This window comes from Nerophis lumbriciformis, linkage group LG38 (genome assembly GCF_033978685.3).
Source record: "Nerophis lumbriciformis linkage group LG38, RoL_Nlum_v2.1, whole genome shotgun sequence".
Lineage (NCBI taxonomy): Eukaryota > Metazoa > Chordata > Actinopteri > Syngnathiformes > Syngnathidae > Nerophis > Nerophis lumbriciformis.
The window spans coordinates 12,641,988-12,664,602 of NC_084585.2; the positions used below are offsets into that span (position 1 = coordinate 12,641,988).

Sequence of the window (22,615 nt, forward strand, 5' to 3'; positions counted from 1 at the left end):
ATATTCTGTTGTCGTACCGTCTCCTTCCCCAGATCGACATAACAGTACGTTCCGACCACAATGGAACCAGACGGCACTCCTAAGTCTTCGCCCGGACCTCTGGATAGGACCTTCCCCAGTACAGACTTGCCCACACTCCAGTCTGTCATCCAACAACACCAGGTCCGTTTTTCCACCCTGGAGGACAAATTGGATGTTTCTTTCGCCAGCCTGTTGTCCAGGATCGACAATCTCAGAACTGGTCAGGTGACACCACCCACACTTGTCATTAGCCCAACCAATACACTCGCCACTGGGGGAGCTACGCCCCTCCGGGAACCTAAGATAGCAAGTCCTAAGAATTTTGAGGGAAATTTTGAAGACTGTCGTGGCTTCTTGATTCAATGTGAGTTCATTTTTTTACACCAACCTTCACGTTATGCTAATGACGGTGCTAAGATCGCCTTTATATTTTCCCTACTCTCAGGACCTGCGCTGAAGTGGGCCACATCTACACTCAGTAAGGAGTCAGGGCTTAACACCAATTATGTTGCTTTCCACAAGGAGTTTTTGGCGGTATTTGACCATCTTGCTGATGGCGGAGACGCCGCTTCCAGACTCCATTCCATTCGACAGGGCCCCCGATCGGTGGCCACTTATACTTTGGAGTTTCGAACCCTGGCTGCAGAGAGTGGATGGGACGACAAGGCACTTCAGAGCGCTTATCGAAAAGGACTTAACGAGACAATTAAGGACGGTTTGTTGCGGGACAGACCTTCAAACTGTCAAGACCTCATTGAGTTAGCCCTATTATTTGACCAAAGACTTATGGAACGTGAGGCGGAGAGGGAGAGCAACTATGGTAGCACCGCATCAGCAAGAATCCCTTACTATCCCGATCGCTCCCTCACCAGAAGGTCTGACACCGTAAGACCGTTTCCTACCACATCTCAAGAACCCATGCAAATTGGCAGGTCCCAACTAACCTTCGAGGAACGTGAACGGAGGTTTCAACATCGTCTCTGTCTATACTGTGGCCAGGCGGATCATCAGATACGTGACTGCACTATTCGGTCAAAAGGATCGGGCTCATCAGTCAAGGGGATCCTGGTGAGTCATACTACTGTCCCCACAACTCCCTCTAGGAGGAACCCTAGTATTTTGTTCCCTGCAAGCTTGACTTGGAATGCTAGGACAGTATTCATGGACGCCTACCTGGACTCCGGAGCCGACGAAAGCTTCATTGACTTGAGGTACGCCCAAGAGAAGGGTATTCCATTAATACCTTTAAAAAAATTTGTCGCCGCCCAGGCCCTAGATGGCCACCCTTTGGGCCCCATCAAGTACCGCACTCAACCACTGTCTCTTACCCTTTCTGGCAACTACACAGAGAGCATCAGCTTCTGGGTTTTGGACGCTCCAGTAGCCCCCCTCGTCCTAGGCCGATCTTGGCTCATTCAACATGACCCCCACATATCTTGGGCAACTGGTAAGATACTGGCTTGGAGTAACCACTGCCATGCTCATTGCCTCAAGTCAGCAGCAGTCCATTCCAAAAATCCGAGGCCAGCGTCATCCCCGGCGGATCTTTCCCGAGTCCCCAGAGTTTACCACGATCTGGCCGCCGTGTTCAGTAAGGAACAAGCCTTGTCTCTTCCACCTCACAGACCTTACGACTGTTCGAGCGACCTCATCCCTAATGCAGTTCTCCCTTGCAGTCGATTGTATAACTTGTCTCTCCCTGAAAAACAAGCTATGAAGGATTACATCTCCGAGTCCCTTGCCTCTGGTATCATCAGACCATCCAAGTCACCTGTAGCCGCAGGTTTTTTCTTTGTTAGCAAGAAGGATGGGTCTCTTCGTCCCTGCATCGACTACCGCCAACTGAACTGTATAACAATTAAGAATAAATACCCTCTACCTCTGCTTAATTCATCCTTTGAACCTCTCACCCCCGCCACCATCTTCTCTAAGTTAGATCTTCGTAATGCTTATCATCTGGTCCGCATCCGGGAGGGAGACGAGTGGAAGACAGCATTCAACACTCACCTTGGTCATTTTGAGTATAAAGTTATGCCTTTTGGACTGACTAATGCTCCCGCTGTTTTCCAAGCCCTGGTTAATAACATTCTTAGAGATATGATTGATCGATTTGTAGTAGTTTACCTGGATGATAGACTCATTTTTTCCAAGAATCCTCAGGAACACCAGCAACACGTCCGTCTCGTCCTACAACGACTACTGGAGAACCGCCTATTCGTCAAAGCAGAAATGTGTGAGTTTCATTCTTCTTCTGTAGAGTTTCTCGGTTTTGTCATTGAAGAGGGACATATCAAGGCTGACCCCAAGAAGGTGAAGGCGGTGGTGGAATGGCCTCAACCCTCTACCCGTACCGAACTACGACGTTTTCTGGGATTCGCGGGATTCTACAGACGCTTTATAAAGGACTTCAGTAAGTTGGCCGCACCCCTTCATGCACTCACATCTACCAGCATACCTTTTCAGTGGAACCAGGAAGCAGGTATGGAATTTTGGTGCTTGAAGAGGAGCTTCGTCTCAGCACCCATCCTGGTGTACCCGGATCAAGACTGCCCCTTCATTGTGGAGGTAGACGCATCTGATTCTGGAGTTGGGGCAGTTCTCTCTCAACGCTCCAAGCAGGACAGCAAGATCCACCCTTGTGCATTTTTTTCAAGACGTTTATCCCCTGCGGAGCGTAATTATGATGCTGGAAATTGGGAGTTACTTGCCGTCTACGAGGCATTAAGGGAGTGGAGACATTGGTTGGACATTGGTTGGAGGGTGCAAGACATCAGTTCCAGGTCCTCACGGATCACCGTAATCTTCTACATGTCCGATCTGCCAAAAGGCTCAATGATCGACAGGCCCGATGGTCCCAGTTTTTTGGTCGCTTCAATTATATTCTCTCTTTTAGACCAGGATCCTGTAACACCAAAGCTGATGCACTCTCTCACCAGTTCTCAGAAGAAACCACCGATAGTACTCCAGAAGAAACCATTCTTCCTCCCTCCAGAATTATCGGCATGGTCACTTGGAAAGTGGAGGGTCTTGTCCAAGACTCATTGAGAGAGAGACCGGGACCAGGAGGTGGACCTCCCAACAGACTATTCGTCCATCGTGAACTACGTCCTCATGTTTTGGAGTGGGGGCATTCCAGTGTCTTCTCCTGTCATCCGGGATTCCAACGCACTCTTTCCTTCATCCGCCGGCGGTTCTGGTGGCCATCCATGGCTAAGGATACCCGTGAGTTTATCGCCGCATGCAGTACTTGTGCTAGAAATAAACCCTCCCACAGACCGCCGGCAGGACTGCTGTGTCCTCTCCCCGTCCCCAGTCGCCCATGGTCTCACATATCTATGGATTTCATCACTGGTTTTCCGCCGTCCCAAGGTAATACCGCCGTACTCACCTTTATTGACCGATTTTCCAAAGCTGCACATTTTGTTCCCCTTCCCAAACTTCCATCTTCATCTGAAACTGCTGACCTTCTTACCACCCACATTGTTAAACAACATGGCATCCCGGTGGACATTGTCTCGGACCGTGGCCCCCAGTTCACATCCAGGGTGTGGCAGGCCTTCTGCAAGGGAATTGGGGCCACGGTCAGCCTCACTTCTGGTTATCATCCGCAGAGTAATGGTCAGGCAGAGAGGGCTAACCACAGTGTGGAGACCATGTTGCGCTGCATTTCCGCTCGCCAACCATCCTCATGGAGCAAGTTTCTGCCATGGGTCGAATTTGCCTATAACTCCATGAAGAGTTCAGCTACTGGGTTATCACCATTTGAGTGTTCTCTTGGTTACCAGCCCCCTATGTTTCCCCAACAGGAGATTGAAGCGTCTGTGTCTTCCTCACGCAAACATATCAGGAAGTGCCACCAGGTCTGGAAAGCAGCCCGTGCTTCTCTGCTTAGATCTTCCGAAAGAATGTGCAACAGTGCCAACCGGCAGCTCCCGTTTACTCCCCAGGCCAACAAGTACTACTACGTACCAAGGACCTTCATCTACAGGTACCATCCCGTAAACTCGCACCCCGCTTTGTAGGACCCTTCACTATTGAGGCTATCATTAACCCTGTTGCAGTCAGATTATCTTTGCCATCTTCAGTTAAACGTCACCGAGTAGTCCATGTTTCCCAGATAAAGCCTGTTTCTAGTTCTCCACTCCCCCGACCCCATCCCTCCCCCTCCTAGAATTTTGGACAATGGTGATCCTGTTTGGACAGTTAAGGAAATCCTTGGGGTCCGTAGGCAGGGGAGGGGGTTAGTTTATTTGGTAGATTGGGAGGGTTATGGACCTGAGGATAGGTCTTGGGTCCCTGCTTCCTACCTTGCTGACCCCGGACTTCTGAAGGAATTCTATCAGGCCAACCCGGGAGCCCTTCGGCGCTCGTCGGGGGCCTCGCATAAGGGGGGAGGTACTGTTACGGCACAAGCACGCTCCTTGCTTCCCTCTTCTGCTGGAGCGCTCAGAGGCTCCCCTGTGAGCACCAGACACGCCCCTGCGCTCGTCACGCAGACCGCGCCCACACTCCGCCGCAGCTGGAGACAATCTACTAACAACGCACATGGCTTTGATGAGGGACAACAGTATAAAGAGCCCCGACGCTGATTCCTCGTCGTCGGAACGTCGCTCTGCTCGCAGTAAGCTTCACGTATCTGACTTCCCTCCAGCTCTCGCTTGTTTTTGCCTATTTCCTTGTGCCTCTTTTTCTGATCCCAGTGTTGTCTTTCGTTTCCCCACAGTGCTCGTGTATCAGCCTTGTTGTATCCACCGCTGCCATATTTCCCTCCTGGACTCTGCTTGCCTCCCCGATCCTTGACCCAGTTTTGGACTTACGGATTTCGCCCCAACCCCCCCCCCCCCCCCCCCACAACCCCGAAACTTTTGAGTTTCATTTGCAAGTATTAAGTGCCACGTGCTTGAGACGAAAACCGGACGTGACCAATATAATTATTTAATATTTGTTTGTATTCACAAATGTCATGTTTTAAACCGCAATATTGTTCAATTAAGGAAACTCAAGCTATTGCGTGCTTTGCTATTGATAGCAGCTCAGTGACGTGCGGTGAGGTTCATGGCTGATGAGGCACTGACTTCATCACAGTCAGATTTACAAACATATGAACCCTAAAGAGTATCTTATTCACCATTTGATTGGCAGCAGTTAACGGGTTATGTTTAAAAGCTCATACCAGCATTCTTCCCTGCTTGGCACTCAGCATCAAGGGTTGAAATTGGGGGTTAAATCACCAAAAAATATTCCCGGGCGCGGCACCGCTGCTGCCCACTGCTCCCCTCACCTCCCAGGGGGTGATCAAGGGGATGGGTCAAATGCAGAGGACAAATTTCACCACACTTAGTGTGTGTGACAATCATTGGTACTTTAACTTAACTTTAACTTTACACATACAAACTGTAGCACACAAAAAAGCACATTTAATAAAAAAACGCTATTATGGTCTTACCTTTACTTATAAATGAAGTCCATGTGCCGCTCCTTTTGAACAAAAGCATCGATAACTTGTTTATAGAAGTCTTCCTTATCTTTCTTCAGTTTTAAAAGTCTCTCTGTCTCGATGGAGATCTTCCTTTAAGTATTACCTCCTGCTTCGATTGAAAGTCCAGTTTAGAAAACTGTTTTATTTTAGATATGTAATCCTCCATGTTTAAAGTTCAGGCGAAAGGAAAAAATAAAGGATCGCTAACTGTTGTTGCTTGTTGTCACTTATTCTGCAGCCGAGTAGTTGCAAAAATGATCTCTGGGATCACTAGCACCCTCTACCACCAGGAGGCGGGATTACTGCGAGCCTCACACAGTGCGTCTTTGCAGCAGTTTTATGATTGCTCAGCACAAGAAATACGTTACACACATACAGTTGTTGACAAAATACACTGTACACTATATACCTCAGCTAACTAAACTATGGAAATGTATAATATAATTCATATAGCAATACGGTCTCACTGCACAGCAGGCCAGGCCAGCAGTTAGCCGAGTCATTGCGCAATCCATGGTGAGGCTCAACTCAGTGACGTGCCTCAACTGGCTGCTGACTCACCGCAAGTCTCTTCTCAGTATTTGAACGGCAACTGTGAAAATTCAGCGATTTTGAATAAAAATAATCTAAAACTGGTGAAGTTAAATGGAAAATAACTTTATAGTATAATTACTGGATACATATAACAATTTAATTTTTTTTTTTTCTTTTTACATTTTTTTTCTTTCCATGATGGTACCTGCCTCCCCTGACTGCACGTCACTGTAGCAGCTAGTAGCCTGCAGCCTATCATGGTTACGTTTTGCAAGTGACTTAACTAAAATACAAGGAAAGACCAACTTTTTGTGCTGATTGGAGGATATGTAGATGTTAATTGGCTGTCCAGCAAAAGTAAACACACTGCAGGACTGCTTATATATGGAGATTGTAGATGCAAGCCGATAACATCCGATACGTTTTTGATTGCTATCGGACCATTATCAGAAATAAATTGCTCAAAAAGGTTCATTATATCTTCTTATTCATATACTCTTCCAAATTGTCTTGTAATCAGACAAAATTACGGTATATTTAGATGGAATCTTTACCTGACATGTTTCGACTGCCATCTGCAGTCTTATTCAGAAGGGTCACCTGACTACTGTGAGGTCAGGTAAAAATTCCATCTAAATATACCGAAAACATTGTCTGATTACAAGACAATTTGAAAGAGTATCAGAAATAAATATCAGCTCGGTACACCCCCAGTAAAGACACTAGTGAAATGTATAACACATTGTTGGTCTAATGCAGGAGTGTCAAACATACGGCCCGCGGGCGAAAAGGTTTTATCCAGCCCGCGGGATGAGTTTGCTAAGTATAAAAATTTGCCGAAATTTTGGAATGAAAGAAAATCCTGTTCTAAATGTGTCCACTAGATGTCCCAATAGCAATTCTTTGTATCTTTGTAGATGATGCTACATATGTAAAAAAAAAAAATAAACCACATGTGCACCAGTCGAGGAAAATGAGCAAACAACATAAATAACATCCTGTAATTAGATTTTGATATAATTTTTTTATCTTAATTGATTGAAAATTAACACCAATGAGTTGACTGATTAACATGATCACATATTTATTCAGAAAGTATAAATAACGACAAATAAAGATAGAATACTATTAACCACAACATGTAAGTGTAAAGATAACCCAACAACATTATGATTTGTAAATTTTCAGAATGTGCTTGTTCTATTTTTAAACAAAGAAAACAATCTGAAGTTGTCTTTATTTTACCAGTCCGGCCCACTTGGGAGCAGATTTTTCTCCATGTGGCCCCCAATCTAAAATAAGTTTGACACCCCCGCTCTCAAAATTATACCAAATTTTTATAAAGAGCAAAAACATGACTTCTTTTGTGAATTGGACTTCATCTGGTTAAAGCCCAGGTGTAAATCTGTACAATCAATAACACATAAAAAATGTACCATGTTCTACTTTCGTCCATTAAGAACTCAAAACTAAGCTGTAATCTTTGAATAAAGACTGGTAACGTGAAGTTTTGCTGCTATTCAATGTTTGCACTAGTTTCCAAACATCAGATGGAAGTCCCTCAAGCGTGTAAATCAGCAGTGTTGTTATTCAGGGCAGCTTATTGCTCATCCGCAAGCAGAGCAGGATGGATGACGGCAAGATCTCAGTCGCCGTCACCCCCTGCCTCTGGGCTGCAGGCCAAATAATGAGGAGATTTACAATCACCATGGAGTTTATTAGCTGTGTTTCCAAGGGAGACAAGTAGCTCATCCTGCTCTGACCTCCAGGAATGTCCCAAAGTGTTGGTGGGAAACATGTTCGCCTCAGAAAACTAACCTCTGTGCTAACAACATGACCTGAAAATTAATCACTTTCTACAACATTATTGTTATGAACGTTAAAGTTAAAGGTACTTTTCGATACTTTTTTATAAATAAAGGGGACCACAAAAAAATTGCACTGTTGGCTTTATTTTAACAAAAAATCTTACGGTAAAGCATATGTTTCTTATTGCAAATTTGTTCTTAAATAAAATAGTGAACATACAAGACAACGTGTCTTTTATTAGTAAATAAACAAATAAAGGCTCCTAATTTGGGCTTTGTACCGAGGATGTCGTTGTGGCTTGTGCAGCCCTTTGAGACACTTGTGATTTAGGGCTATATAAATAAACATTGATTGATTGATTGATAATTTAGCTGCTGACATATGCAGTAACATATTGTGTAATTTTCCTTTCTATTATTTTGTCAAAATTATAAAGGACAAGTGGTAGAAAATGAATTAGTGTAGTGAATGAATTAGTGTAGTGTGCATATGTATGTATATATTTATGATTTATGTTTATACAAGTTCATTAAGTTTGTACATAGAGTGAACAGGTAGTTCTAGCTCAGAGTAATTTATGATTTAGAGAAAAGGGGTGGGATTAAATAAGTGTAAACTTCTTCTCACTCCTTTTCAAATATGAAAAAAATAAATAATAAAAAGTCCATTGCTCATTTTGTTTATTTTGTTTGTTTTTATTCTCCATTGTTTTCATTTTGTTTAAATGGCTGTTAAGGCTATAGCACTGTATTGAATCAGGCTTGCTCTTGTTTTTTTTGCATATTTGAAATAAAAAATATATCAAATCAAATCAAATACAATTATTAATCTACTTGTTCATTTACTGTTAAAATCTGCTTACTTTCACTTTTAACATGTTCTATCCACACTTCTGTTAAAATGTAATAATCACTTATTCTTCTGTTGTTTGGATACTTTACATTAGTTTTGGATGATACCACACATTTGGGTATCAATTTAATACCAAGTAGTTACAGGATCATACATTGGTCATATTCAAAGCCCTCATGTGTCCAGGGACATATTTCCTGAGTTTATAAACATAATATGAATTTTTTTTAAACGAAAGAAGATTTTGTGATGCTAAAAAATATCAATGTAATCATAGTAGTATCGACTAGATACGCTCCTGTACTTGGTATCATTACAATGGATGTCAGGTGTAGATCCACCAATGGCGTGAAACATGTTTAGCTATTCCTCGTCCTGCAGGGATGATACTTGTAAGAAACATACTTTATTTGTCGCCATGGAGGCGAGAATTAGTGATTTAGAAGTAGCTAAAACACTGCAGACTGGGGATGGACTTTAGCCGCTAGCTAGTTAGCTATGTCTTAAAGCACCTCTTCCGGTGGGCGTTTCAGTGTTATAACTTCACCTTTATCTTTATTTTTTAAGCCAAAATGCGTCCGTTCTCCCTTTTCTGTCTACACACTGTGTCTGCTTGTAAGTACTCCGTGATTGTGTGCCTAGGGTGACCAGGTGTCCGGATTTAGGCCGGACAGTCCGGATTTTTAATGCCATGTCCGGCGTCCGGCGCAGCTTCAAGCCGGACACGTATTTGTCCTCCTTTTTGAGGCACTAGGCTTGAAGAGCGGAGTTTTTTCATCTTTGCTGGGCTGCAGCGCAATAGCCAATCAAAGACCGTAAAAAATGCCCCCAACGCAGTAACGTATCAAATGATTGGCTAAGAGCGGTGTCGGATACAAATCTGCTTATCATTGGTTAAAAAAGTAAACAAGGGTCCATGTGCTGTTGCGGCATAACATTGACAGAAAGTTAGCATCATGCCAAAACGCAAGACCTCGTTTAATTCTGAATGGATAAAAGAGAACGAATTTATAACGAAAAGCAGTCGAGACTCATTCCATGGCTTCTACACAGTTTGTCGATGTGATGTCGACGTAAGTAGTCAGGGGAATGCTGCAATTGAACGGCATGCGGGTACGGATAAACATAAAAGTAATAAACGTGCGGCAGGTACCTCTTCAATGAGGACATTTTTTCGTGAAGTTTCGTCGCCCCTGGATGACAAGATAACCGCTGCGGAGCTGTGCAAGGTGTACCATGCTGTAAAGCAGTGGTTCTCAAATGGGGGTACGCGTACCCCTGGGGGTATGTAATGTAATGTAAGTTCATAAACTGAACATCAAATCAAGTAGGCTATTCCATTCATTACCATAAACCCAGAGTTTCCCCCCATGCCATGATGGTTTGACCCTCACTAAAATGTCTGTCAAAAAGAACTGTGAAAAGAAATGCAACAATGCAATATTCAGTCTTGACAGCTAGATTTTTTGTAGACATGTTCCATAAATATTGATGTTAAAGATTTCTTTTTTTGTGAAGAAATGTTTAGAATTAAGTTCCTGAATCCAGGTGGATCTCTATTACAATCCCCAAAGAGGGCACTTTAAGTTGATGATTACTTCTATGTGTAGAAATCTTTATTTATAATTGAATCACTTGTTTATTTTTCAACAAGTTTTTAGTTATTTTATATATATTTTTCCAAATAGTTCAAGAAAGACCACTACAAATGAGCAATATTTTGCACTGTTATACAATTTAATAAATCAGAAACTGATGACATAGTGCTGTATTTTACTTCTTTATCTCTTTTTTTCAACCAAAAATGCTTTGCTCTGATTAGGGGGTACTTAAATTAATAAAATTTTCACAGGGGGTACATCACTGAAAAAAGGGTTGAGAACCACTGCTGTAAAGCATCACCAGTCCTACAGAAGTTTAGACTGCGGCATGAAAGTGGACCGGGAGATTTTCAGTGACTAGCCCACAGCTAAAGGGATGGCCTGTGGCCGAACAAAAGCCAAGGCATTGTGCGAGAACGTCATCGTTCATTATTCAGTACAGGAACATACCGACTACATAAAAGAAAACAACCTACCCTTTTCCGTGGCAACCGACGCCTCAAATAAAGGAACAAGCAAGTGTTTTCCCATTGTGGTAAGGTATTTTCACTTTGATGAAGGCATCCAACATGTCCTGTTGGATTTTTATAGTGACAGCAACGAAACGTCAGAAGCCATAACAAACCAGCTGCTGGCAAAACTTGAGATGTCTGGCTTAGAGGTGAAAAACATGTCTGCATATGCAGCAGACAATGCCAGTGTCAATTGTGGCAAACATAACAGTGTGTATCAGAAGCTGAAACTGAGCCAAAAAGATGTGCTCCCTGCAAACTGTTTGGCCCATATTCTGCATAACGCAACCAGATATGCAGCAAGCAGCCTTGATGTTGATGTGGAAAATTTTTTGTGGCATTTTTCTTTTTATTATATATGTTAACTACATTTAAGTCCACACATGTTATGCTTTGTGGCACTCTGCACTTGAAAAGATTCATCTCAGTGGTCACTTTTTGAACACCACAAAGTATTGAATAAATACAAATACTGTTAACAAACACTTGACTTTAATATTTTTTCCTATTCAGCCACACAAACATCATCTTTAAACCACTCAAAATTGTACTATAAATAAGGTATACCAGAGTCCTATGTACACCATAGTAATTTATTGATATGCCGCATAATGTCCTCCTTTTTGGTGTCATGGAAATGGTCACCCTATGTGTGCCGCCGAACATACTCGTCTGTTCGTAAACCAGCAATGACGCAACGTGGGGTGGGGGACCGGTACTTTTTAAAGGCGGTATAGTACCGAATATGATTCATTAGTATCGCGGTACTATACTAATACCTATATGCCGTACAATCCTAAATGGATGTGAATTAAAGTCATCTTTCTTTCATCTTACTTTCTTTTAAATAAGTCTTCTTGGCGAACCGAGACGCATCAATCAGACGTGCTGCGAGGGGCAGGAAGATGGAAAAGAAACATAGCAAAAAGCGCATATTGGCATGCGCTGGATCCTAACTTCTGACTAAATGATGACTTCACACTCACTATGATCATGATCATGTCCAAAGCACAATCATGAAGTAACAGCACAATGAAATGATGAAAGACACACAGGGCAAATAGAAATATGTGTATTCATGCACACTGCATATCTCGGTGTAAGAAGCAATTCCATCCATTGTCAAACGCGGAAGTGCAGCATCAGGTGTTTGACTGTCTAATTGTTTTAACTCATCATGCAAACTCACACATTTGAAGCTAACACTTTTAAATATATGTAACTTTATTGGCATTATTTCTGTCATGTTTCCTTCTTCCGCAGTCATGCAGATGTAGGAGTGCCATGCACTTAGAGGCCTCGGATTGGTGTTATATTGACATTCTATAAACATTCATCTTTACACTTGGCGAGAGATTTAGCGGTCACATTAAGATTTAAATTTAAGCTTTTGATTTAGATTTAGATTTAGATTTAACATTGAGGTTTGGATCTTACATTTAGTGCTCACATTTAGGTTTAAGAACTACATTTAGATTTAACATTTAGGTTTAGATGTAACATTTAGATTAAGGCTTTAAATTTAACATTTAGGTTTAGATTTAGCATTTCTCGCTCACCGTTAGATTTAAGATTTGAGATGTACAGTATATTTTGAGTTAAGATTTAGATTTACATTTAACATTTAGGTTTAGATTTAAAATATAGTGCTCACATTTAGGTTCAGATTTAAAAATGCAGATTTAGATTCAACATTTAGGTTTAGATTCAACATTTAGATTTAGATTTAATATTTAGATTTACATTTAAGATTTAGACTCAACATTTAGGTTTAGATTTAACATTTAGGTTTAGATTTAACATTCAGTTTTGAAATCAACATTTAGATTTAGATTTAACATTTACATTTAGACCTAAGCTCTAGATTTAGATTTAATATTTAGATTAAACATTTAGATTTAGGTTTAACATATACATTTATGTTTAAGATTTAGATTTATCATTTAGATGTAGATTTACATTTAGATATGATATTTAGTATCAACTTTTAATTTAACCTCTAATGTGATGAACATTAGCTACATTTGGGAAAAGTTTAGATTTACAATTTAGATTTAGATTTAACACTTAGATTTACATTTAAGATTTAGATTCAACATTTAGGTTTAGAGTTAACATTTAGGTTTAGATGTAACATTCAGATTTGAAATTAACATTTAGATTTAGATGTAACATTTACATTTAGACCTAAGATTGAGATTTAGATTTATTATTTAGATTTAGATTTAATATTCAGGTTTAGATTTAACATTTACATTTAGATTTAACATAGATTTATGTTTAAGATTTAGATTTAAATATAACATTTACATTTAAGATTTACATTTATCATTTAGATTTACATTTAGATATGATATTTAGAGTCACTGTTTAATTTAAACTTAAATGTGATGAAAATAAGCAAAATTTGGGAAAAGTAAGTTAAATCTCAGAAAACTGAGTTAAATCTGATAAATATCTGCTAGAAAAGTGTGACTGAACTTTTACATTCGGCACCCTATAGTGAACCATATCACAGTGTATCAAGCTAACGGAGTTTATGTGTGGTGTTGGAGTTGTCCGACTGCTTTTGTGGTCATGAACGCATCACTGACCGAGCCGAGTGTGTGCGTCTTCTAGCAAAAATGAAAGTGAGAGTTTGCTGTAAATGCGACATACAGTTTGTTTGTTTCGGTGTGATTAGAACAGAAAGAGACCATTTTTGTTAGATAGTAGTTTTGTGCTGACGCTTTGGAGTGGTTATAGCCGACATGAATGCTCGATAGAATTGTTGTTGATGCAGCCCACCTCCTTATCCTCCTTAAAACGTCTCATTGTTTCACCTGTTGTGACCACTTGTTGAAAATGCCATCCATCCATTTTCTACCGCTTAATCCCTTCGGGGTCGCGGGGGCGCTGGAGCCTATCTCAGCTACAATCGGGCGGAAGGCGGGGTACACCCTGGACAAGTCGCCACCTCATCACAGGGCCAACACAGATAGACAGACAACATTCACACTCACATTCACACACTAAGGCCAATTTAGTGTTGCCAATCAACCTATCCCCAGGTGCATGTCTTTGGAGGTGGGAGGAAGCCGGAGTACCCGGAGGGAACCCACGCAGTCACGGGGAGAACATGCAAACTCCACACAGAAAGATCCAGAGCCCGGGATTGAACCCAGGACTGCTCAGGACCTTCGTATTGTGAGGCAGATGCACTAACCCCTCTGTTGAAAATGGTACAGAATAAATAGTTATGTCTTTATTTTGCGCACCTTAGTGGTTTAGTGGACATTGGTGTGGACCTAACCATTTTTTCAGAAGGGGCCAAGGGGGTTACTGAAACTATTGTATTTAGAATATTGTATGACTTGTGGCTCTGCTTTAATTTGTATGAATATAGGGATAAGCGGTAGAAAATGGATGGATATATTAGTTCATATAATTTTGTCATAGGGGCTTGTGGGGGCTGTGTGGGCCCTAGTCAGTGTTTTTCAACCTTTTCTGAGCCGAGGCACATTTCTTTCATTGAAAAAATCCCGAGGCACACCACTAACAGAAAACATTAAAAAATTTAACTCAGCAGCCGATATTGACAGTAAAAAGTTGTTTTCGCAATTGTTGGATATGAATTAAAACCATAACCATCCATGCATCAATACAGCTCTTGTCTCAAAGTAGGTGTACTGTCACGACCTGTCACATCACGCCGTGACTTATTTGGAGTTTTTTGGTGTTTTCCTGTGTGTAGTGTTTTACTTCTTGTCTTGCGCTCCTATTTTGTTGTTGATTGTCATGTCATGTACGGATGTACTTTGTGGACGCCGTCTGCTTGACACACTGTAAGTCTTTGCTGTCGTCCAGCATTCTGTTTTTGTTTACTTTGCAGCCAGATCAGTTTTAGTTTCGTTTTGCATAGCCATCCCTGAGCTTCAATGCCTTTTGTTTATTTTTGGTTTAAGCATTAGAAACCTTTTTACCTGCATGCTGCCTCCCGCTGTTGTCTGCATATTGTGATCACGACAAATCATGTTCCTGACGTCTACAATGGAATTAGCTACCTGCTGCCACCTACTGATATGGAAGAGTATTACACGGTTACTTTGCCGAGCTCTTGACAGCACAGACAATAATTAATAAAAATATTTTCAACCCAATCAGGTGAAATTACATAATCTCCCACGGCACACCAGACAATATCTCACGGTACACTAGTGTGCCGCGGCACAGTGGTTGAAAAACACTGCCCTAGCGGCTTGTATATTCAAACACAGAGTTACTGTTCAAACTGTGTGTAATGTTACAGTGGCGAAAAATATTAAACATACTCGTTAAATAAAACCTCTGCCTTGTTTTTAATGAATATGTGGGCCTATTACGCTACTGTATTTTATTGTTGGTCATTATGGTGGTACTTGGTGAGCCAAATGTTTTCTGAGGTGGTTCTTGGTGGGAAAAAGTTTGAGAACAACTGCACTGGACAATACAGTAATTGGATACTCAATTAATTTAAAACATTATAATACAGATTAGAATAATATTATGATAAAAATATTGTAATCGATGAGATTTATATAGTGCCTTTCTCAGAGACCAAAGTGCTTCACGGTGTGAACTAATTATTCATTCAGTCCACATTCACATATTGATGTGTATAGCCACAGCTGCCCTAGGGTAGACAAATGGAAACGTGGCTGCCAATTTGCGCCTAAATAACCTCTCAAACATTAATTCACATTTTAAACATTTATGAATTTTTTACACCATAGGATTTTCAACCACACAGAAAATCTTTTCACCAAACATTAATTTCATTTAAAAAAACAATTTTTTTTTTTTTAATTTTACACCTAACTTTTATTTTTTACATCAACATTCTTTTCCTTTTACACATTACACGAGTGCTGCAATGGAGGCCATGCAGGATGACTAAAGTATTTTTGCCCAAAGCAATCATAATATACACTTATTTCCACCATTATTATGAGCAAGGCCATCAAAAAAAAAAGAAAATTGTTTTTGCAAGACAAACAACTGTCTGGTCTTACCTGTGTCGATAGCTGAGCTGCGGAGAATGAAGAAGCAGAGAGGAAGTAACAGTTTGAGCACGCCAAGCTTTATCATCCTGGATGGATGCGCGAAAGAAGACAAAGTCAGAGAAGAAAGAGAAAACATGTCCGCCACATTCTTCTCCATTCAACTCAATTCTTCTGCAGGATAAATGTATCCAATATGTTGGGGACGGAGCTTCTCCTTCTACATCCTCAAAACTTCAAGCCTTTTAACAAACACACACGCACAGACACCCGCCCGCTCACACACACACACACACACACACACACACACACACACACACACACACACACACACACACACACACACACACATGCATTCTTGTATTTGTTAGCTTCTTGAGACCTGAGAAAAATGCCTACCTCTTTAGGACCTCCATTTCTAGATATATAAAGATTTGTATTTACAACATTAATAATAAATACATACTATGCAAATATAAAAAAGCTTATTGAAAAAAACGAGTTAGAATTTCACAAGAAAAAGGTCACAATTTCACAAGAAAAACGTAAAATTTTGGCAGTATTATAAAAAAAGTCGTAATTTTACTCAACCCAAGTCAAAATTTGACAAGAAAAACTGAAAATTTGTGCGATACTATGATAAAAGTTGGAATTTTACTCAATAACAGTCGCATTTTTACAAGAAAAGCTTAACATTTTGGCAATTTTATGAATAGTCGTAATTTTACTCGACAAAAGTCACAATTTTATAAGAAAACTTTAAAATGTTTGCAATATCATAATAAAAATCAGAATTTTGCTTGGCAAAATTATGACCAAAGTCATAGTTTTATTAGTTTTACTATTTTACAAGAACAACACAAAACTTGGCAATATTGTGATAAAAGTCAGAATTTTATCTGACAAATGTCACCATTTTGCATTAAAAAGTAAGAATTTTGCATAAAAAAGTAATAATTTTACGAGAAAATATTGCAATATTACAGAAACAGAAAGAATATGAGAAATTGTTCCCAATATTATAAGAAAAAAGTCGACACATTGTGAGAAAAAGGCTGCTTTTAGTACATTTTTGTCACACCGCGGTGAGGGATGTCTTGTCTTGGTTTTTTCTGTCTTGTGATGTGCAGAGGTGGGTAGAGTAGCCAGAAATTGTACTCAAGTAAGAGTACTGAGATTTATTACTCAAGTAAAAGTAAGGAGTAGTCACCCAAATATTTACTTGAGTAAAAGTAAAAAGTATGTTGTGAAAAAACTACTCAAGTACTGAGTAACTGATGAGTAACATACACACTCATATATATATATATATATATATATATATATATATATATATATATATATATATATATATATATATATATATATATATATATATATACATACATACATACATATACATTGATATATACAGTATATAATTTATATGTATTTATTTAGCTGTTTTTGTTTACATGTTAAAGGGGTTTTAATGAATATACATGCATGTTTAACATGTAGCTTCCTTTCTTTCATGAAGACAAGAATATAAGTTGGTGTATTACCTGATTCTGATGACTTGCGTTGATTGTAATCAGACAGTTGTGATGATAACGTCCACGTTTTCAAATGGAGGAGAAGAAAAGTTCCTCCTTTCTGTCTAATACCACATGAAAGTGGTGGGTTTTTGGCATCTTGTTTGTCCAGCTTCCATATTCGTTTTTATACACTTTACAAGAAATATATTGGCGTCAAACTCCGTAGCTTGCTAGCTTGTTTGCGCTGGCTTTCGGAGACTCTTGTTTTGAAAGCGCAGGCGCGATGGAGCGGCACTTTTATTGTGAAGACAGGAACGTCCTCATGTGCGGTCAGTCTTTAGGCTTTTGACGGGATGTACGGTTAAAATAAAAAAGTATCTTTTTTCCTTCACACTTTTGATTGATTGATTGGAACTTTTATTATTACATTGCACAGTATAGTACACATTCCGTACAATTGACCACTAAATGGTAACACCCCAATAAGTTTTTCAACTTGTTTAAGTCAGGTCATGTGACCACCTGGCTCTGTTTGATTGGTCCAACGTCACCAGTGACTGCATCTGATTGGTGGAACGAAGTGAAACGTCACCAGTAAGGCAGGCACTTTGAAGGTCTGTCTGACAGACCAAAACAAACAAAGCGTGCATTAACAGATCGATAAAAATTAGTAGCGAGTAGCGAGCTGAATGTAGGATAAAAGTAGCTGAGTAAAAGTAGCGTTCCTTCTCTATAAATATACTTAAGTAAAAGTAAAAGTATGTTACATTAAAACTACTCTTAGAAGTACAATTTATCCCAAAAGTTACTCAAGTAGATGTAACGGAGTAAATGTAGCGCGTTACTACCCACCTCTGGTGATGTGCATGTTTTAGTTTGAAAAGTAACTCTCCTCTCGTTTCAGGTCACTTGCCCTTCCTTTTGTGTCATCAGTCTGACGTCATCCCGATTCCCTAATTGTTTCCACCTGTTCCCTATTACCCTCATGTGTCTTATAAGCCCTTCTCCTTCCTTTGTTCTGTGCCAGATTGTTTCGTTTGTTCGTACTCTCTAGCGTCCATGCTCATGTCCATGCCTTGTCTTGCCTTGCCTCGTCTTGTGCTTCTGTTCTTTGATTCTGAATCCCTTCGTTGCTATTTTGAGTTTTCCTTTCTTCCTCCTCAGCAGAGTGATTTTTTGTTATTTAGTTTATTCAGCCGAAGTGGTAAGTTTCAGTTATTTTTCATTCTTTCCTCACATTTTTGAGTGACAATTTTTGTTAATACTTTATTAGATTAGATAGTATAGAATTTTTCATAGTTGTTGTTTCTTCCTCCTGTTGGAGCGTTTTTTGTTTATACATTTTATAGCATATATTAATTATAGTTCGTTTTTGCTTTTGTGTTTTCCTCCGTTCGGAGTGAATTTTGGTTGTTCCTATTTTTTGGAACCTTTTTTGCCGGTTAGTTTTTTTTGGATAAATAGATATTGTAATCCTTGACTTTGGAGGTGAAAAGGAAGCTGTCAAAATAAAAGCCTGTCAAAGTTCCCTACTCTGCATCTGAGTCCTATCCTTTTACCAAGCCCTGACAATTTTTGTTGTTGTTGAATTGTTGTTGTTGTAATTGGTTTTTAATCTTCATTATTTACTTCAGGTTATTACAGTATGTCTCTATATACATATTTATTTATTTTTTTAAATTAATTTTGGCCAAAGGGGGCGCATTTCAATTTCTTACACACACTTGTTATTACATATGCTGGGCAGAAGGGGAGCACTTCAAATTTTTACACACACGTGTTATTTTTTATGTTGACCAGAGGGGGAGCACTTTTAAAAGTGACACACAGCCAATTTGAAAAATTCCTCCTTTTTGGGACCACCCTAATTTTGATAGATTTCACCACCAGGGGTGCAAATGAGACATTCTCTATTAGATGCAATGGTTTTCCGTATTGGGACCATGATTTATGTCCTAACTTGTTCACCGGTCCTCATATGGAAGGTACTTTTGCTTGTTGATGTCTCAAGAAGGGTAGAAATACAAGAACATACACACACACACACACAGACACACGCGAACGCCCGCTCGTAATTTTACTTAACGCAAGTCAAACTTTTACAAGAAAAACTGAACATTTGTGCAATATTATGATAAAAGTTGGAATTTTACTCAACAGTCACAACTTTACAAGAAAAGCTTAACATTTTGGCAATTTTATGAAAAGAGTCGTAATTTTACTCGACAAAAGTCACAATTTTGTAAGAAAACTTTAACATTTTTGCAATATTATAATAATAATCGCAATTTTACTTGGCAAAATTATGACAAAAGTCAGTTTTACTCAACAAATGTCACTATTTTACAAGAACAACACAAAACCTGGCAATATTGTGATAAAAGTGGTAATTTTATCTGACAAATGTCACCATTTTGCTTTAAAAAGTAATAATTTTACATAAAAAAGTAAGGATTTTACAAGAAAATATAGCAATATTACAGAAACAGAAAGAATATGAGAAATTGTTCCCAATTTTATAAGAAAAAAGTTGACACATTGTGAGAAAAAGACTGCTTTTAGTAAAAAAATGTTGTTGTTGAATTTTTGGTTTGTAATTGGTTTTTAATCTTCATTATTTACTGCAAGTTATTACAATAACTCTCTATATATATTCATCCATTAATTTTCTACCGCTTGTCCCTTTCGAGGTCGCGGGGGGTGCTGAAGCCTATCTCAGCTGCATTCGGGCGGAAGGTGGTGTACACCCTGGAGAAGTCGCCACCTCATCACAGGGCCAACATTATTTAATTTGTTTTATTAATTTTGGCCAAAGGGGGCGCATTTCAATTTCTTACACACACTTGTTATTACATATGTTGGCCATAGGGGGAACACTTCAAATTTGTACACACACATGGTATTTCGTATGTTGACCAGAGGGGGAGCACTTTTAAAACTGACACACAGTCAATTTGAAAAATCCCTCTTTTTTGGGACCACCCTAATTTTGATCAATTTCACCACCATATATATATATATATATATATATATATATATATATATATATATATATCTCCATCCATCCATCCATCCAAACCAAAAAGCTGTAAAAACTATAATGCTGTGCTCCAAATTTGGATTATTTACGGAACTTGTGTGAGCCTATGGCTTTACATTCTGTTACATATATATATTTTGCATTCTATTTTAGTTACTTTATTGAGTTCACAACCCACTGGCGCTGTTTTGTACTGTTTTTGTACTGTTTCCGTACTTGTTTTGTTTATTTCTTGATTGTATGTAAATGTTCATATTATAAATAAAGGTTTATAAAATAAATTTAAAAAAAACCTAGAGTATTCTTGCAAAAAACAAATACAAACTAAAAAATCTAACTATGCAATGGAATAGATCCTTATACTTTGTCAAAAAATATTTGTCGAGTGATATTAAGGATTATACGTCGGTCGCGTTCCCAGACATATCGAACTATTGTGCTCCAGGCCATTCTACTCAACGAAACAGATGAAAACTTGGAAAAGCATGGAGGTCTACAACTTGCTGGCCTGGGAACGCCTCGGGATCCCCCGGGAGGAGCTGAACGAAGTGGCTGGGGAGAGGGAAGTCTGGGCTTCCCTGCTTAGGCTGCTGCCCCCGCGACCCGACCTCGGATAAGCGGAAGAAGATGGATGGATGGATGGATGGATGGATGGATGGATGGACGCCCCCGGATAATCATGCATCGTTTTTGCTCTGGTAAAGTTTCATTTCATGATTTAACTTTGCATCTAAATACGCCATGGTTGTTGCTGTGGTTGTACCCGCCGTGTACAGCACATATTTTTCCACGTCTTTATCAAAATATAAATGTAAACATTGTGTATGTACTGTGATTGTTGCCTTTGGTAAAAGCTTACCTCTTTCTTTTATTTAGACTCGCTAAATTGGTGCTTTTCAAAACGTGTTTATACAAATAATATCAAGAAAATACATAAATGGGAAATAATATCCGTTATGGATGGATGGATGGATATGTATATACCGGTGTATATATATATATATCCATTTTATATATATATATATATATATATATATATATATATATATATATATATATATATATATATATATATATATCCATTTCCTACCGCTTGCCCTTATATATATATATATATATATATATATATATATATATATACATATATACATATATATATATATATATATATATATATATATATATATGCTCCTCAGGGGATTTTATTAAAAGCATTTAATAGAATCCCCTGAAGAGCAGAGAAACCTGCGAAACAGGCTTGTAGGGATGAAATAGCCTCTGTGTTTTTTCCTGACCTAACGTATATTCCGCTCTAACCTTATTGAGCACTGTATAACGGATAAACCACAGTAACCTCAACTATATATATATATCCATCCATCCATCCATTTTCTATCACTTGCCCTTATATATATATACATATATATATATATATATATATATATATATATATATTTATATATATATATACAGCCCTGCCCCCGGCCAGATTTTTTTTTAACCCAATGCGGCCCCCGAGTCAAAAAGTTTGGGGACCCCTGGTCTAAACCATCACCTGAAACCCGGAAGTGTTTCGAGGTCACGTGATTGAAACCCAGCTCTGTTCTCAATGGGTACTTGGCGCCATTTAGCATTTCTTGAAGAAAAAATGCTGTATGCTTGTGTTGTTTTCGGCTGTATAAATCGTTCAAATTGCGGAAAGGATAAACGTTTCTTTTGAGTTTCTCAAGAGGCAATCAAAAAGGGCGGAACAGTGCAAGATTTTATGAAACAACAACAAGAAAAGCATGCAGCTCACACTCCGGTCCAAGGGAGCAAAGTCGAAGAATGCAAGAGTTTGCAGTGATCACTTTGTTAAAGGTTTGTTTGATATCCTTTTAACGAATATTATTTCCCATTTATGTATTTTGTTGATATTATTTGTATTTCTTAAACACGTTTTGAAAAGCACCAATTTAGCGAGTCTAAATAAAAGAAAGAGGTAAGCTTTTACCAAAGGCAACAATCACAGCACATACACAATGTTTACATTTATATTTTGATAAAGACGTGGAAAAATATGTGCTGTACACGGCGGGTACAACCACAGCAACAACCATGGCGTATTTAGATGCAAAGTTAAATCATGAAATGAAACTTTACCAGAGCAAAAACGATGCATGATTATCTGGGGGCGTCCATCCATCCATCCATCTTTTTCCGCTTATCCGAGGTCGGGTCGCGGGGGCAGCA

The 22,615-nt window shown here is 39.2% G+C and overlaps 1 protein-coding gene across 6 annotated transcripts in view; it reads right to left on the reverse strand.

Annotated features, from left to right (window-relative positions):
- ldlrad2 (low density lipoprotein receptor class A domain containing 2) overlaps window positions 1–22,615 on the reverse strand; it is a 72,385-nt gene that overhangs the window by 25,661 nt on the left and 24,109 nt on the right. For 3 of the 6 annotated variants that reach the window (XM_061932653.1, XM_061932649.1, XM_061932648.1), the window contains exon 1: window positions 15,839–16,055. In XM_061932653.1, the coding sequence (XP_061788637.1) occupies window positions 15,839–15,986 (148 nt within the window). In that variant the 5' untranslated portion in view covers window positions 15,987–16,055. Of the gene's footprint in view, window positions 1–15,838; window positions 16,056–18,195; window positions 18,259–22,615 lie in introns of those variants that run through there. The other 3 variants (XM_061932651.1, XM_061932650.1, XM_061932652.1) reach the window with 2 other exon arrangements.